This window comes from Xenopus tropicalis, chromosome 5 (genome assembly GCF_000004195.4).
Source record: "Xenopus tropicalis strain Nigerian chromosome 5, UCB_Xtro_10.0, whole genome shotgun sequence".
In the NCBI taxonomy this organism is placed as follows: Eukaryota; Metazoa; Chordata; class Amphibia; order Anura; family Pipidae; genus Xenopus; species Xenopus tropicalis.
The window spans coordinates 27,702,158-27,716,151 of record NC_030681.2 but is presented as its reverse complement, the minus strand read 5'-3'; the positions used below and the strand labels follow the sequence as shown (position 1 = coordinate 27,716,151).

General features: G+C 41.7%; 1 protein-coding gene across 1 annotated transcript in view; it reads right to left on the bottom strand.

Annotated features, from left to right (window-relative positions):
* Positions 1 to 13,612, bottom strand: part of sptlc3 (serine palmitoyltransferase, long chain base subunit 3) — a 74,622-nt gene extending 61,010 nt beyond the window's left edge. Inside the window, exon 1 of the mRNA XM_002931739.5 lies at positions 13,054 to 13,612. Coding sequence (XP_002931785.2) covers positions 13,054 to 13,194 — 141 coding nt within the window. The 5' untranslated portion in view covers positions 13,195 to 13,612. The remainder of the gene's footprint in view (positions 1 to 13,053) is intronic.
* Positions 13,613 to 13,994: the final 382 nt, after the last annotated feature.

The window sequence follows — 13,994 nt, the reverse complement described above, 5'->3', positions numbered from 1 at the left end:
TGTCACAACAATAGCTCACATACAGAATATAACTGTCTAATGCTTTACAGACAGTTTGTGAGTAAAATATTTAATTACAAAGTACTGGGACATTTCCCTCACCCATTAATAAGATTCTGAGTGTACTAAAATACACTTGTATAAGCCATACTGCTACTCCTCCAAGAATAATCTAGGAAACTAAGAAAATCTAGCCTATCTATCACCCTGGACTTCCAGGAGAGCAAATACGATTCTACCCAAACTTTACCCAGAGCATTTGGCTGTTTCAGATAGAAATGCTTTAGGGTAAAGACACACGGAGCAGCTACTTGTCATGGCTACTAAAATAAACAATGCTGACCATTTACTGATAATTGTCTCTATGCGTGTTTTAGCAGAGGCAAGTCTCAGTATTCTCTATGGCAGGGTATTTTCTGGCATTTAGTAGCCATGACGAGTAGCTGCTACTAAGTATCTCCGTGTGCCTTCACCCTCAAGGTGGCCGATTCTAGCTGCCAATATCGTTCCCTTAGACCGTGTATGGCCGCTAACGACGAGCCTGCCTGACCGACATCTGGTTTAAAATCATCCAGATCTCGATGGGACAGGTTTGAATATTAGTCGTAACTGGGACCGCATCGGTTTATTGATGCAGTCCCCGAAACTGACAGACGCTTATACCCGTAGCTTTAATTTGATCGTTTGGCCCCAGGGCCAAACGGCCAAATTAGCCCAATATCTCCCACCAGTAGGTGGGGATATTGGGGGAAGATCCGGTCGCTTGGCGACCTCGTATGCATATTAGTAGGGCTCATTTACTAAAGTGGGGTGGGGGAAGGGACCCTAATTTTGGAAAAATTTTGGAATAGGCACAAAGATTTGTGCAGTTGTTAACAGTAAACAGGTGCTGGTTGCACCCAACTTGACATTTACAAAAAAATCTGAACTAAAAAAGTCTGTGCTTGAGTAAGCCAAAACTGCAACTTTTTCAAATTGTTGTTATGAAAACTCAAATTTTTCGAATTGTCACCAAAAACCAGCATCTAAAATCCAACACCAATAAAGTATTGGGCAAAAGAAGGATCTTTCAAGGAGAGGGACATCTGCCATTGACTTTTACATGATCTTGGCAGCTTTTAGCTGCTGAATTGTTGAATTTGGATTTTAAGCCATTTTTTCTGCATAGTAAATCTGGAAAAAGACACAACTTTTTTCCGTGACTTTTAGTGCCAAAAATCCAAATCGGAAAAAAAATCTGATGGTTAGTTAACGGCCCCCAAGGTACAGAAATGGACACAAAAACTACAGAAGGAGTTTTTCTTGGCTATATTACAATACATTTGTGAGAAAAGGTGTTCATCCCCTGTTGAAAGCATGTGAAGTGTGACATTGCTGTTTTCCTTTGCTACGTCTTTGTGGATTTAGTATAAACTGGTAAGAACTGAGCAGGCCATTTATTTACTGAAAATATACATTACCAGACTGGATAGACATCAGCTCATAGTTAAACCAGCTACTTTCATTGCCCTTCCTGGGTCATCTGGGTCTGGCACTAGCTGTACTCGACAGAGGGGAGTCAAGCGGTGGGAGCACAGGGTGCAGGATGAACCACATATCACTGGCACAATAACAAAGCTTGTGACAATGCTGCCTAGGTTCCTATAGTGAGACAAGGTTCCTATAGTGAGATCCTGAGGAAGAGACCCCTTATATAGATCCACTCAGTGTTGCACAAGTGAGCATATGCTTTTGTGTCAAATATGTACATAATAAAGTTCTTTCTACCCAAAAGCAGATCCTTTGTGAGGCTCATTGAGCTCTATGGCATTCAAGATATTAACCGTTTGTACACTTTGAATTTGATACTGCTGATTTTGGTCAATCAGACACAGTCGGCAGAAAATGTAGTCAGTCTCATGATATAAACTGAACTTTGCTACTTCTAAAATCAAGTCAGAAAATACATGATATAATGCTTGTAATATAAAACAACAATTTTGTTGCATAAGATTACAAGTGGGGATGCCATACTGCTTGCCAGTTTGTATGCTCCATATAATTCTAATGTGATTGCTCTGTTTTATGACTAACACAATGAATTCTATTACCGTGTGTGTGGGTACAAAGGGTACCTTTTGTTGGCAATTTTCCAGAACTCTGAGGGCAGTGAGGTGGAAGGGACTAAAAAGTTTAACGTTATTAAGAAACAATTAACACGTTTACCCTGAACATGCGCTATATAGCAAGTTATCACATGTAAACAGGAACAGGTTGTTGAGTTCTGTGACTCAGGAATCAATAAGATGATCTCATGAGTGGCAATAAAACACAAATGCACCTACCAGATACCAGCTCAGCAAAGTAAAGACTCTGTGACCTCAACATCATTTATTTTATTGTAACATACCAATCTCTCTGAATAAGGCTACCACTTACAGGCCTAGATTCAGGCTCTGCAGTCAACTGGCTCACAGACCAAAATGGTGATGGCCAATTGGGCATACTCTGGGAGGACTGTCCAACTGGCTGAATGAATTGTGAGTGTATGATGGCTGTCTTTCTATTGCCCCATTCATTAATGCAAAAAGAATAAACAACTGGAACAGTAAGAGATGAAAGGAGCTATGGCTCCTCTTCTCATCCTCAACAGCCGATGCACCATTCACTGCCTGACATGAAGACGTTTTCAAACCTGCCCAATTCCTGAACCGACCAATATCCATAATACATGTCTCATATGATATTATTGGTGTGAGTATGGTCAGCTTGACTGTTCTCTGGGCAAGCCAAATAATTGTATGTATACCCAGCTTTTAGCTTTGCATCCTCTGGGCCTCATACATGCGGAGTTAATTGGCCAAAGCAAATCAGTGGATGCATGAACAGATTCTGGCATCATTATCCTCTGTCTGCAATGAATCATTCCTACCGAGAGTAAACAGGCTAAAATCTTCGTTTAATAAAAAACTGATAATGCTGAACTAAACCTTGGACCGGTAAGATTGGCAGGAACATCCATCAGGTGTCATTCAGTCCCCTGTGCAGTGTGTTTGCTCTCAGGCCATAAATCTCTGCTCGCACTTAACTAAACAATTCACTAATCGTTCACTTATCCAATAGTAAAACCAACAAAAGCAGGTTTCAAACAAGTGTACTGAAATATCACATTTCTTGAGAAGATTATTAAAACCCAAGCATGCAAGCCAACATATCCTTATAAACAGATATACAGACATCTAATAAAATGTTCCAATTTATCTTGACAAAGGTCTCAAGTGAAGACCAAAACACTGTTAACTTGATACAATTTCACTTTGGCTCTTTCAGTAAGAAATATGAGCACAGGAGTGTGCACGTGAATTTCTATCTATTCCTGCCCTTTGGATATGTTTGTACTTGTACTTACTTCCATGTTGCCATAATTTGTAGCTATGCTTTGGTTACAAACAGGCCTCTACGAGTCGTTATAAAGGGGTCGCCACACAAAAACTGTTTTTTGAACAAAGTAAATAAATCTCATTCTAATAAAACTTTTTGCTATACATTTATTGCAAAATAATGCTTTTAAATGCAACTGCATGTACACATAACTTCAAACCCATTAGACATAATTAAAGGGGTTGTTCACCTTTAAATTAACTTTTAGTATGTTGTTGAGAGTGCTATTCTAAAACATTCTGCAATTGGTCTTTGTTATTTTTGGTTTTAGAAATAATAAAAAGTAACAATAAAAATGAAATTGTAGGCTCAAAAGAATCGTTTTTTGGCTGCCAGGGTCAGTGACCCCCTTCTGAAAAAGTCAGAAGTGGAAATCAAACAATTCATAAACTATAAAAAAATAAAAAATCACGACCACTTGAAAAGCTGCTAAGTACTGGCCATTCTATAACATACTTTGGGGCAGATTTACAAAAATGTTTCTAAATTTTTTATTTTAAAATTCAAATAAACTCGTTTCCATGAATGTCTGGCATTCACCAAAAAATCTGAAATGAAAAAGTCCACTTGGGAAAAGTCTTAGAAAAGTTGTGACAACTTTAAGTTGCATAGAATTCACTTTATTATGCATATATTAGTTTCCAGTGGTGGGTCCCTTTAATTTTGTCACTAAATCACAGCAGCTATGTAGAACCAGCCTCAGAGACGGGCAAGTTCCTGCTGTGCCTTTCAGATTTTTAAAGCGCAGGGTCAGATTCTTGGTCTGCACTTATCTACATAATTTGCCCCATGTGGCATTAGCTTAAACCCTTGCACCCTGTAAAGTGTGCACAGTTACCAACTTAGCCTGGTGAAAGTGGGGCTTTACCTTTAAGTTAACTTTTAGTATGTTACAGAATTTCCTTTTCTACAGAGCTTTTTGTCTTTATTTATTTATTTTTACAGGTTTCTATAGTATTGCCGTCCTGTTTTGCCTCCAGATTTCAAATGGGCGTTCACTGTCCCAGAAGTCAAAACACTATTGTTCTATCAAGCTGAGATTTTAATGTTGTTTTATTGGTATTATTACTTGGGCCCTGTCCTTTTCACTGATATCACTGCCTGGTTGCTCGGGTAAATCTGAGCCTAGCAACAAAAGAAATGCTGTTTCAAACTGGAGAGCTGCTGAACAACAGATTAGATAATGAGAAATAAAGACCAATTGCAAATTATCTTATAATATCAGTCTACATCATACGTAAAGTAAATTTAAAGGTGAACTACGCTTTCATTTTGCTAGCTATAGTAATAATATTCAAAGCTGATCTAAAATCTACTCTACAAGATTTCTCAGCAAGAAATTACCCTTCAAGCTTTGAATCTATGGGTGGGAATCACAGCGACAAAGTGGAGAGATGGAAAGCCATATTGTACTGTGTGTGTGCATATGCACTAACGTAACCTGATAATACATATATTGTATACGCCAATAAAAACACACAAAAAAATATAACTATATATATGGGGCTAAAGCTGCAAAGGAAAAGAGTTAACTGGGCCACATACTGAATATGATAAGACAAAAATATCAGTCCCATAGTGCATAAGTGCATAATAGTCATAGCAGAAGCTGTGTGATTTATGGTTTGCATTTGCAGAGTGGGATCATACTGGGTCATTTAAACTGCTGTTTTCCTGCTAAAAAATATAGATTTTTTTCAAGGTGTTGGCTATTTCTCACACTGCTTTTGCACCAATACGCAAGACTTTATAATAGCAAAACTCTGTCTTTCTACAAGAAAATGCAGTTGTAATCAGCTTTCTATATGCAGTAATTACAAACTTTCAATGGTTTCTAATTAAATATAATTGCAATTGAAAGAAGTATTTATCCCTTACTGTTCTCTGGTTATTATTATTAACATATATTTATAAAGTGATATATTTTATAAAGTGATGTTCTGCAGTACTGTACAATAAGTACGTTTATACATTGGACATACAGAATTACAAACAAAGCAGCCAATACCAGTTGCAAGAGGTGAAGAGGGCCCTGCCCAAAAGAGCTTACAATTTATAAGGAGAAAGGGTTGAGACACAAGGTGTGGGAATGGGCAAGATCATAATAAAGCAAGGTGAGAGCTGTAGCACAGGGTATTGCATTTACCAGCACACTGAAGTTATTCTAAACTAAATCAGTGTAAGCGTCTCTAAATAAATGAGTTTTAAGTAAAAATTTGAAGAAAAAAAGATTGGGAGAAAGTTGGACAGATTGTGGGAGCAAATTCCAGAGAAGGGGCACAGCCCTTGCAAAGTCTTGAATGTGAGTGTGTGAGAAGGTAATGAGAAAGGTGTGGGTGAGCAGGTCAGAAGGGGAGAGTAACAAGCGGTTTGGCGAATATTCAGAGATAAGTTCAACGATGTAGGGTGTGGCAGAGCTGTGAACTGCTCTGGATGAACAGTTGGAGAGGAGTATGAGCCTGGCAGCAGACTGGAGAGGGGACAGTGTTTGGAGGGGAAGGCCAATTAATATAGCATTACAGACATTCAGGAGTTATATAATGAGAGATTGAAAAATTATTTTGGCGGCAACTTGGGTGATAAATGTTCGTATGTTCGTATTTTGGAAATATTTTTAAGTAAACGTGACATGATTTGATAAGTGACTGGACATGAGGAGTGAAGAACAGGGCAGAACCAAGGATAACTTTTTCATGGCTACTAAACGCCAGAAATTCGCTGCCATAGACAATACTGAGAATTGCCTCTTATAAAACACAAGTAGAGACAATTATCAGTAGATGATTGTCTATTTTAGTAGCCACGACAAGTAGCTGCTGCTAGTATCTCCGTGTGTCTTCACCCTAAGGGCCATGGTAGACGGGGAGATTAGTCGCCCGCGTCAAATCTCCCTTGTTGCAAGCGCTGCATATGCCATCCCACCGGCGATTTACATTCAAGCCCATAGGATGGCATATTGGATAGATTAGTCGCCTGCAACAAGGGAGATTTGTTGCGGGCGACTAATCTCCCCGTCTGCCACAGCCCTAATAGATACCTCTGGGATGTTTGTGGTATTGTATGAGGAAAATAGAACCAATTCATGAGATACAGTGCTACTTGTAGCCAGCTACTTGTTGCGGCTACAAAACACCAGAAAATACAATGCCATAGACCAGTGCTGTCCAACTGGCGGCCCGCGGGCCGCATGCGGCCCGCGACCCCCCTCTGTGTGGCCCCCCACCTGCCTGGCTGCTTTGATGGCTTACTCTTATGTAAGCTTTAAATGGTATCAGTACTGAGATTAACTGGCCCCCTGCATGGCTCACACCTCAGATTCAGGCTGTAATCCCTCTGTATTGTTTAAAAATTTAATCCACTGTGTTGTTCACACCTTTTAATACCTGCATTGTTTAACCCCTGCAGTGTTCACACCTCAGGCTCAGGCTGTAATCACCCACATTGTTTACCTGTTCACACCTCAGACAGCAGTAGAAACCCACAAATAAACCCTGCACACTACAAAAAGAACTGAGGTGGTACTGCAATTAAAAAGTTTTTTTTTTTTTAATATATAGTTATTGTGCAGACTGTAGGAGCAGTGCCAACATTGTGTCACTGTATGCTGCCTGTGTGTGCCATACAGGGCAGAGAGAGTATGGCACACACATGCAGGGTAGGGAAGGCAGAGTATGGCACACACAGGCAGGGTAGGGAAGGCAGAGTATGGCACACACAGGCAGGGTAGGGAAGACAGAGTATGGCACACACAGGCAGGGTAGGGAAGGCAGAGTATGGCACACACAGGCAGGGTAGGGCAGGCAGAGTATGGCACACACAGGCAGGGTAGGGAAGGCAGAGTATGGCACACACAGGCAGGGTAGGGAAGGCAGAGTATGGCACACACAGGCAGGGTAGGGAAGGCAGAGTATGGCACACACAGGCAGGGTAGGGAAGGCAGAGTATGGCACACACAGGCAGGGTAGGGAAGGCAGAGTATGGCACACACAGGCAGGGTAGGGAAGGCAGAGTATGGCACACACAGGCAGGGTAGGGAAGGCAGAGTATGGCACACACAGGCAGGGTAGGGAAGGCAGAGTATGGCACATGCAGGCAGGGTAGGGAAGGCAGAGTATGGCGCAGGCAGGGTAGGGCAGGCAGAGTATGGCACACACAGGCAGGGTAGGGAAGGCAAAGTATGGCACACACAGGCAGGGTAGGGAAGGCAGAGTATGGCACACACAGGCAGGGTAGGGCAGGCAGAGTATGGCAGGTATTTGCTGTACTACAACCATTAATATGGGTATGGTCATGTGATAACATGGGTGTGGTTTCAAGTGGGTGCGGTTTCAAAAAGGGGAGTGGTCAAAACTGGCTTCCATTATCGGCCCTCTACCACGTAGGTCGGAAAAATTCCGGCCCTCGGTACCACAGAAGTTGGACAGCACTGCCATAGACAATACTGAGAATTGTTAGGAGAGGAGTATCATCAGTGTAGAGGTGGTATTCAAAACCATATGAGTTGATTAGTTTGCAAAGGAAGAAAGTATAGAGAGAAAAAAATAAGGGGCCCTCAACATTTTGAGGAACCCCAACAGAAAGAGGTAAGGAGAAGATGATGGTCCATTGTAGGAGACACTAAAAGTGATCTGAGAGGTAAGATGAAAACCAGCACAGGGCAGTGTCACAAAGGCCAAGAGAGTGGAGGGACTGGAGAAGGAGAGGGTGATCCACAGTGTCAAAAGCAGCTGAGAGATCAAGAAGTATTAGTAGTGAGAAGTGGTTGGCTTTAGCAGATAAGAGGTCATTAGTTAGTCAGGTTAGAGCAGTTTCTTTGGAGTATTGTTGGCTAAAGCCAGATTGTAGGGGGTCCAGCAGGTTATTGTCAGAGAGGAATAGTGTTAGTCTGTTGTAAACTAGAGACTCAAGTAGTTATAAGATGGAAGGGAGCAGAGAGATAGTTCGGAGGTTCCCAATATTCGAGGAATCAAGAGAGGGTGTTTCTCAGAATGGGGGTGACAAGTGCATGTTTTAGATGGAAGGGAAAAATTCCAGTAGAGAGAGAAAGATTAAATAGATGAGTGCCAAAATGTTAGGCACCCCCAAGTGACTTTAATCGCTTACCTTTTACCCCGGGCTGGTGCCCCTGTACGGAGAGAACAGCACCAGTCTGGGGTAGCTGTAGCGCTTCCTCCTTCCTGGTTCCGTGCGCGCGCATGCGCAGTAGAGTGAAAAAGCCAACCATTCACAGAGAAGTCGGCTTTTCACTCTACTGTCTTTAGTCCTTCCAAAACAAAGCCGGAAGGAGGAAGCGCTCCGCTACAGGTACCCCGGGCTGGTGCTGTTTTCTCCTAACAGGGGCACCAGCCCGGGGTACAAGGTAAGCGATTAAAGTCACTTGGGGGTGCCTAACATTTTGGCACCCCCAAGTGACTTTGCCTTTCCTTGTCCTTTAAGACTTTGATTAGACAGGGATTAGCATTGCAGAGACGTTTGGAAGGAATGGGAACTAGTGGGCAGGTAGTAAGGTGGGAGGAAGCTACAATTCTGATGCACCTTATAAAAGTAATTTAATCAGCTGACATCTGCTACATTGCTTCAAGAGTCATATTCAATTGTCAGACAACATAAAGGGTCAGGCAACAGACTGCTTTTAATTTTAAGTACATTTGCAAGTTGCTTAGAATACTATTCAAAAGTTTTTGGGTTAAGATCTGGTTTACAAAAACACATTCCTGTTAATGAATCCAATAAAAGTTGGACATTTATTATGCAGCAAATATGTTTCTGCAAAATTATACTGGTCTCAATGGCTAGAGGTAGGAAGGGTGTAAACTTTCCACAATGACTCCATTATAAAATATCCAAATATTAATGGACTATGGCTCTAAACATGTTCCTCGGTTGAAACTTAAGATACAAAATAGATTAAGTTATTTGCCATAGTATTTGCTGACCATTGCCATAAATGAACAAATATCTTTTTATAAAGGCTAATAGTTGCTATGAACAGAAATAACTTATCAGTAAAGCATGGGATATATGAGTAATACGATTTAGAATTTGATATTTTCCTCCAGAATTTACACAAGATCATAAAATTGGTATAGTTTAAAGAAATAACATTGCTGGGATAGCATAAGGTAGTTTATTTTTATAGCCCGTAGTTAACCATGAACCAGATGGGTAAGATGAATATCAATATTAGGATATGATAACGTTAATCAGTAATAGATCATTTCCTGTAACTTCCAAAGCATTAGATAATAATGTGCCAAAGAAGCAACATGCTACAGGTTATGGAACAAGTGCCTTTTACTACGTACATACTGGATATGTTTGAATGGGACTATGCAGCTGCTGTTGGCAATAAGGGCTCTGTATTCAGAAACCCGGCTAAAAACATTTGGTTAATTTGGTTGGAAATAATTTTCTCTGATGTGAGTGGAATACAGTAAATGGGCATTTAATCTACATGAGCCATGTGTGTCAGGAGTGCCAGGGGAGTGGGTAGAATGGATTACTGAGAATGCAGAGTGGATATAAAGCTTGTAAAGGTCAGTAATGACTCTTGTTCCAGCTGCAAAATGAAAAGTAAACAGTTTATCCTGGTAGGAAGCACTGGCACCCATATTTGCATTTAGTGTGATTATAAGAGCCTACAATGATCATTAATCTGTTTGACCATAGTATAATTTTTTTGACCATGGTATAAATATTTCTGAACTGTGTTATATTGAAAAAACAGATGTCTGCCCATGTTTTGGGTATCACTGTCAGTTAAGAAGGCTGGAAAACACTGTTGGGCCATAGAAAGTCTGTGCAAAGTCTGCTAAACATTTTGGTGGCCAAACTGGGCAAAGATTATCTTGGTTATAACGAGCCCTTGAAAGGCCTGTGATACCTCACTTGTCACTCCAGCCTAGGGACTCTATGCACCTTCCCCCAAGTTCAGAGTGAGGGGAATGCCACCAAGGGTGAAGCCTTTGGATCAACAAGAAGGGTGAACCTTGCCAAGTGGAAGCAGTCACTGCTGTTTTGTAGCAATAGCAAAGTCTAACTACTCTGGAAACAGAACATATCAGATTTGATAAAAATGGGAGAGCCTGCCAAAATGAGTTCATTCAATCCTCCAGCACCTGGATTATCCAGGCCTCGATTTTCTTTCTTCCATATAATCCATAAGAAAATAAAGAAGCCAGCATATAATAATGCAATTGCACAATCTGCAATGTTGGTGCTTGTGTAATTGTGAAAATATATCCACTTCCTCATATTTTCTCGGAAGGAAATTTAAAAATATCAGCATTGCAATGAATGTGTGAATGGGTGGCGTGTTCGGTTTTGAACTGGCAGAACAAGATCATCACCACGACTAGATATGTAATCCCAGGCCTGGGGTTATAGAAAAGGGCCCCCTGACATACCAAAAGACTGAGCTCCCTATCTAAATGGATGAAAACTATATGTACTGTAATACCAGCATCCATAGCTATTTCTCAGCAACACATACATAAGCCATATTTTTCACAGTATATATAAGTTGCCAATGATTATCTGTAAAAGGGTAGGTAAGGCTCCAACTAATTTTTGTTTTAGTATCATGGCATAGGGCTGCTGTCCCTTAATAAGGCGTCTTATTACAGTCACTGTTCAACTGTGATTTATTTTGGGTTCTTTCGAGTCACAGTGATATGTATGACCTGTGTACCACCCTAGGGTACTGGTAACCAGTATGTGCTCAGTGACAAGCTGCACCATAATACTAATAAAGCAAGCCCTTATTTAGGTTAGGCTTAGCTTGCCTTAATTATATAAATAATAATAATAATAATAAATATATCACATTTAAGTCACATGTGGATTAATGTCACCTCTATTAGGAAAAATAATTGCAATAATATAGAAAATTGTTGCAGCCAAATTCCTGTTTAATTACCATGGGTGGATGCACTTATCACTGCAAATGCAGACAGTGGCACTTCCTGTGTGCCTTGCTCATGCCAGGACCTCAACTTTTGTAGAAGCCATTCAAAAACCCTTAGATTTGAACCAAACAGTAGAAAAAAGTCTAATATACAGTTAATAAAATTCCATGTCATAGTAACACTTTAACATAGGAAGTTAGGTTGAAAGAAAAGACACATGACCATCAAGTTCAACCTTAATGACTATATATAACTGGCCTAACTGCTAGTTGAGCCACAGGAAGGCAAAAAACCTTCTGAAGCCTCTTTAATTTGCCTTGGGGGGGGGGGGGCATTCCTTCCTGACTCCAAGATGGCAGTCAGACCAGTCCCTGGATCAATTGCTATCTTCCATAACCCTGTATTCCCTCACTTGCTAAGAAGCCATCCAACCCCTTCTTGAAGCTATATAATGTATCTGCCAATTTATCTGTCATACAAGTCCTGCTGTAAACAAACCCAGGGACTTGTCCACTTGGCCACTTTTCCCTTATTAACTGGTACCAACACAGGGAACATGACACTGTATGAGACAATCAATACCATTCTGGGAATTGTCACTGAACCTGACTAAGAGACCACCTACCCCCCCCCCCCCTCAGTCTGGAATACTAATGGTGATAGCACAAAGGGCAATTTCAGTAGTTTTTCCTGCCACATTTTTCCTAGGAACCCTAATATGTGGCAGCAAAATGCTTGAAATTAATTAAAGGTACTAATGGAATGGAGTTTGAAAAACTGTCTAGAACATACTATAGCTTTGGATTTAAGTAAAAGCAGTTGCATGTATACCTGTCTGTTCCCCATGGCAATGGTTAATTTTTGATGATAGTTCCTGTTTATCTCAGTGAAGGAAAGTTTGCAGTGCAAAGTAACCCCAGTGCAAAGTAACCTGTCTGTGCTTGGTGTCCGTGTTTATGGTACTGCGTGATTGTGTAGTTTAGTGTTGCTTTATCCCCGCTTGGCTGAACAAGTGAAATTATATCATGTTTTACTGCATGTGTATCAGTGTATGTGTGTAGGCATGTGTATGGGTGGCAGTTATAGGTAGGTCAACCCACAACCCTCCCACACTTTTGGTACAGGAAACGCAGCCTCAGTCACTGGTCCACATTTTTCTTGGTGGCTGAACCACAACTCTCAGAACTTTGACTTGTAACACAACCATGGGAGTTTTATTTCAACAAGAGTTATACACTAGGCATTTTACCTGGTATTACAGTTTATGGATCAACTGGTCCAGAGACCCAGGATCCAGAGTATTCTGGGAACTGTAGTCCAACAGTAGCAGAAAGGTTGCAGCTGACTGGAAATGCCTGTTATTATACTTATAAATCCTATGTGGTATACATTAATCCTTAATACTACATAAGGCTTGTGTCTGGCTGTGTGCATCCCTCATAGTGTAATTGCTAAGGACACCTACTGTATATGATAGAGAAGAGGTAACAGAGCAGAGAAACTTCATCCTCACAGTGAGATTTGAGTAATGTGATGCCGGTGCACTTACCCTAAAGCCACCCTTTATACTTTACTGACTTTAGACTTTTCTGAACTACAACTCTAAGCATCACCAACCTGCTGCTGTGCCTCTACAACTCTCAGAATCCCGCTACAGCGAGTATAGTTTAGCACAGTAGATACACAATGTCAGAGACCGGAGAAGGTAGAAATGCCGAAACGTTACCTGCGCTGCCTTGCACACTCCGTTCCTTTTGTGCAGTCCGTTCTTCAGAGGTTCTTTGTGCCCTGTGTGGGTTCCATTGCATTGGGAGATCCGGGGGGCGGCCATCGGGAGCGACTGGGAAGTTAAGCTGTATGTGGGCATGAAGCGGAGAGCGATAAAGGTGCAGCGCCCACAGGTATCCAGTAACCAGTCTGTCAGGCTTATCCAGGGGAAGGGTGGGGCGGCCTGGGGAGAGGGAGGAGACAGCTGCCGCCTTTCCGTATGACACACATTGCACACCTACAACTGTCACCTTTGCACAGCAAAGCGCTTGGGAAGCCTGAGTACTTGGTAACGGGACGAGCCTGTGGCTGTAGCCCCTGTATCTGGGATCTGTATCTGGGATCTGTCCCCTGGGGGGCAAGGGGGGGGGGCTGGGCTACAAACACTATCACAGGCACAATGTGGCCCTGCCCAGGCGGCTCCCACTGGCCCCACTCACTTTAGCGGCACAGTCAAAGGAAGGTGGCACTGCCCTTCTCATGAATGGCACCGCTTGTGTGCGAATGATTAACCCGCCCAGTGCTGGGATTAACCCTTAGGGACCCTACTGGGAGCTGCCGGCATGCTGACCCGGCCACAAGGGCGTTCTTGTTTCTCTGTCACTCCCCTATAGAACAGGGAAGTAAAGTTCTATTAAATATGAAGATTTGCTAAAGGGAAAGTAAAGCAACTAGAGAATGAATGTTATTGTACTCAGGTTGTTCCTGTAAACGTTACTTTTATTTTCTGCTTTTAGTGGCACACTGGGCTACTATAGACGCAGATTTAGTGTGACAGTGCCCAAAGCAGCCCCCACAGACAATAATATACTTTCCCTGACAAGAGCTTAGGGCAGTGCCTAGCAGGTGTTAGCAGCCTGGAAACCCATATTGACTGATAGTGTAAGGCAATTTACATTG